This window comes from Alosa sapidissima, chromosome 2 (assembly GCF_018492685.1).
Source record: "Alosa sapidissima isolate fAloSap1 chromosome 2, fAloSap1.pri, whole genome shotgun sequence".
Taxonomy (NCBI): domain Eukaryota; kingdom Metazoa; phylum Chordata; class Actinopteri; order Clupeiformes; family Clupeidae; genus Alosa; species Alosa sapidissima.
In genome coordinates this window covers 26,203,925-26,206,424 of record NC_055958.1, presented here as the reverse complement: position 1 = coordinate 26,206,424, position 2,500 = coordinate 26,203,925, and the positions used below count along the sequence as shown (strand labels likewise).

The window sequence follows — 2,500 nt, the reverse complement described above, 5'->3', positions numbered from 1 at the left end:
TAGGAAGCAAGTGCCTTTCTTGCCAAGAGTGGCTATTGTTGCTGAGGGTTAGGTTTATGGAAGAACCAAGAGCATGAACTTTAATGCAAGAAGAGTCACTCTGCCAACCATTACCCCACTCTGTCTTCAAAGGCGGGTAGGAAAGCCATTTTTGTTATTGTTTCTCCATCTCAATTTTTTTGTTGGGTTCTGTTTGCTTGTCAATGTTGTATAGTTTGTGGCGTAATTGCTTGCTGGCAATTAAGACTCGGGACTGAATTTCATCATGGAAAAAAAAGGCTCCTGAGTTGACATGCCGTGATCCGTGCTGTGCTACATCTTAAGCTGTTGAGTAAATTAATTGGGAAGAATTTTTTAGTGATTAAAAGCAACAGAAAATGCTCTCCCGTGGGCACAGTTGTGCACAGAGCACAATTTTATAAGGACTGCCAGGCACATTCCCTGCTTGCTGTGGAGGTTTATTGAACTTTGTACATTTGTTTTCCGATATGACGGCAACAGATCACAGTCACTGTTGAGTGGGGGACTGGGCTGTAGTACTTGAATGAGCCTAATACTAAAATGTGTGAAAGTAGTTTTTCTTCTTGTAGAACATTTGCATTTTTTCCAGCATGCCTGCAAGACTGCAAGACTGGAGAATTGACAGTACATCAGTGTCTTCTTATCCAGTGTCAGCAGGTTTGAGAACTCCTCTGCACAGCCTCAGCCAAAAGACACATTATTAAAACAGACAGTGACGGTGGAGAGTTACCAACTCTCTGACAGCTTATAGAAAAAAAATAACAGGCTCATTGGGCTCTTCAGCCAGTGAAACATGGTAGAAATGACATGTGATTTGGGGTCTGGCAAAGGTCATGTGCAACACTTTGCCAGAGACACTTTCGCCATTGTAATCTCACAGTTGACAGAAAAGTTATCATTACTCAGGAGATTGTCACAAAATTTGTGTGTGTGTGCGTGTGCGTGCGTGTGTGTGTGTGTGCATGCGTGCATGTGTCTGTACGCTTTCCCAACAAGACTCAAAACTCATATCGAATGGAAGGGGGGGGGGGGTCACTTGTGCAGCCAGAGAGAGCTGTCGTGTTGGTTGGAGGAGTGAAGTTCTTGCTCTGGAAGGAGGCCTGTATGGCTCAGCAGTAGGGGAGCAGGAGCCTGGACTCAGTGGGTTTTGTGGCTCAGGGTTGCTGGGCTGCTGGGTTGCTAGAGCACCAGGGCCTGGAGGAGGGAGGACACGGTGGGGTGTGGTGGCGGATCTGGGCCGGTCACACACACACACACACACACACACACACACAGACACACACACACACACGCACACACACACACACACACACACACACACACACACACGCACACACACACACACACACACACACACACACACACACACACAGAGTGAGAGAGAGAAGGCCGAGGCCGTTGACTGTGGCACTTGCAGATACAGCCGCAGCTGCGGGAGTAGAGTTCAAGGTGAAACCAGCGCAGACTAATTGCAAAGCCGGTCCCTGCCACGTCCTTGAGATAAAGTCTTTAAGAGCAGCCAGCAGCAGTATAGTAGCCACAGTGTGTGCATGGGAACATGGGCCGAGTGTGTCAAGGTGTATTTATGCGCACAGGGACACATAACCCCAACTCAAATACACACACACACACACACACACACACACACACACGCATTATACAGACACAGTCTCACAAATGCATTCCTGCACACATAAATACACATATGCACAACCTTGTACACACACACACACACACACACACACACACACACACACACACACACACACAAACTGCACTGTATGTAGGTCAGGTCTTTAAGGCTTTCATTTCCCTGCATTTCCTCCTTGTACAGGGTAGATCCTGAAAGGGAGTTTAAATATTTGCTAATGTTGATCATGACTTCCTCCTCTCCCGGCCGCCATGAAGGGAGAGACTGTAGGTCACAGTCACCCCTGGTGAATAGTTCATGGCTAATGGTCCCACTCGCTCCCGGAGACCTCTCAGCTGCATTTAAAAAGCTCTTTTTTTACTCCCCCCCCTGTCAAAACGACAGCAATCACATCTGGATGCTAGTGTTGAGCCCTAACAACAAAATCATTTATATGTGCTCAGCAGGATTTGCCAACACTGTAACTTTCTAATGCCCCCCCCCCCCCCCCCCTCAACACACACACACACACACACACAAACCTCTCATCAACATTCCTTGCTGAAAAAAAAACACACCCAAAATTGGTGTCTTTATGATCTGGCATTTGACAGTGTGGAGCCTAATGTATGTAACTGTACAGAGTGGTCTTAACAAGCTGGGCGGGAGGCGGGAGGCAGCCTGAGTGGGAGCTGGGGGCAGCTGAAATAAAAAGCTAGCACATGGAGCCGGCCCACCTGATGAATGTGGGCCATTGTGCTCGCTAATGTAACAAACTACCGGCCCAATGCACTCATTTATCGGGCCAGTATATGTGCTTTTTCCCCCACCCTCTCTCTCTCTCTCTCT

General features: G+C 47.8%; 1 protein-coding gene across 3 annotated transcripts in view; it reads left to right on the top strand.

Moving 5' to 3' along the window:
* grb14 (growth factor receptor-bound protein 14) overlaps positions 1 to 2,500 on the top strand; it is a 48,261-nt gene that overhangs the window by 24,442 nt on the left and 21,319 nt on the right. Inside the window, exon 1 of one of the 3 annotated variants that reach the window (XM_042083293.1) lies at positions 1 to 136. This exon is cut by the window's left edge and continues 118 nt beyond it. The exons of the other annotated variants lie outside the window; for them this stretch is intronic. Within the exon in view, the coding sequence (XP_041939227.1) occupies positions 74 to 136 (63 nt within the window). The 5' untranslated portion in view covers positions 1 to 73. The remainder of the gene's footprint in view (positions 137 to 2,500) is intronic. 3 annotated transcript variants of the gene reach the window in all.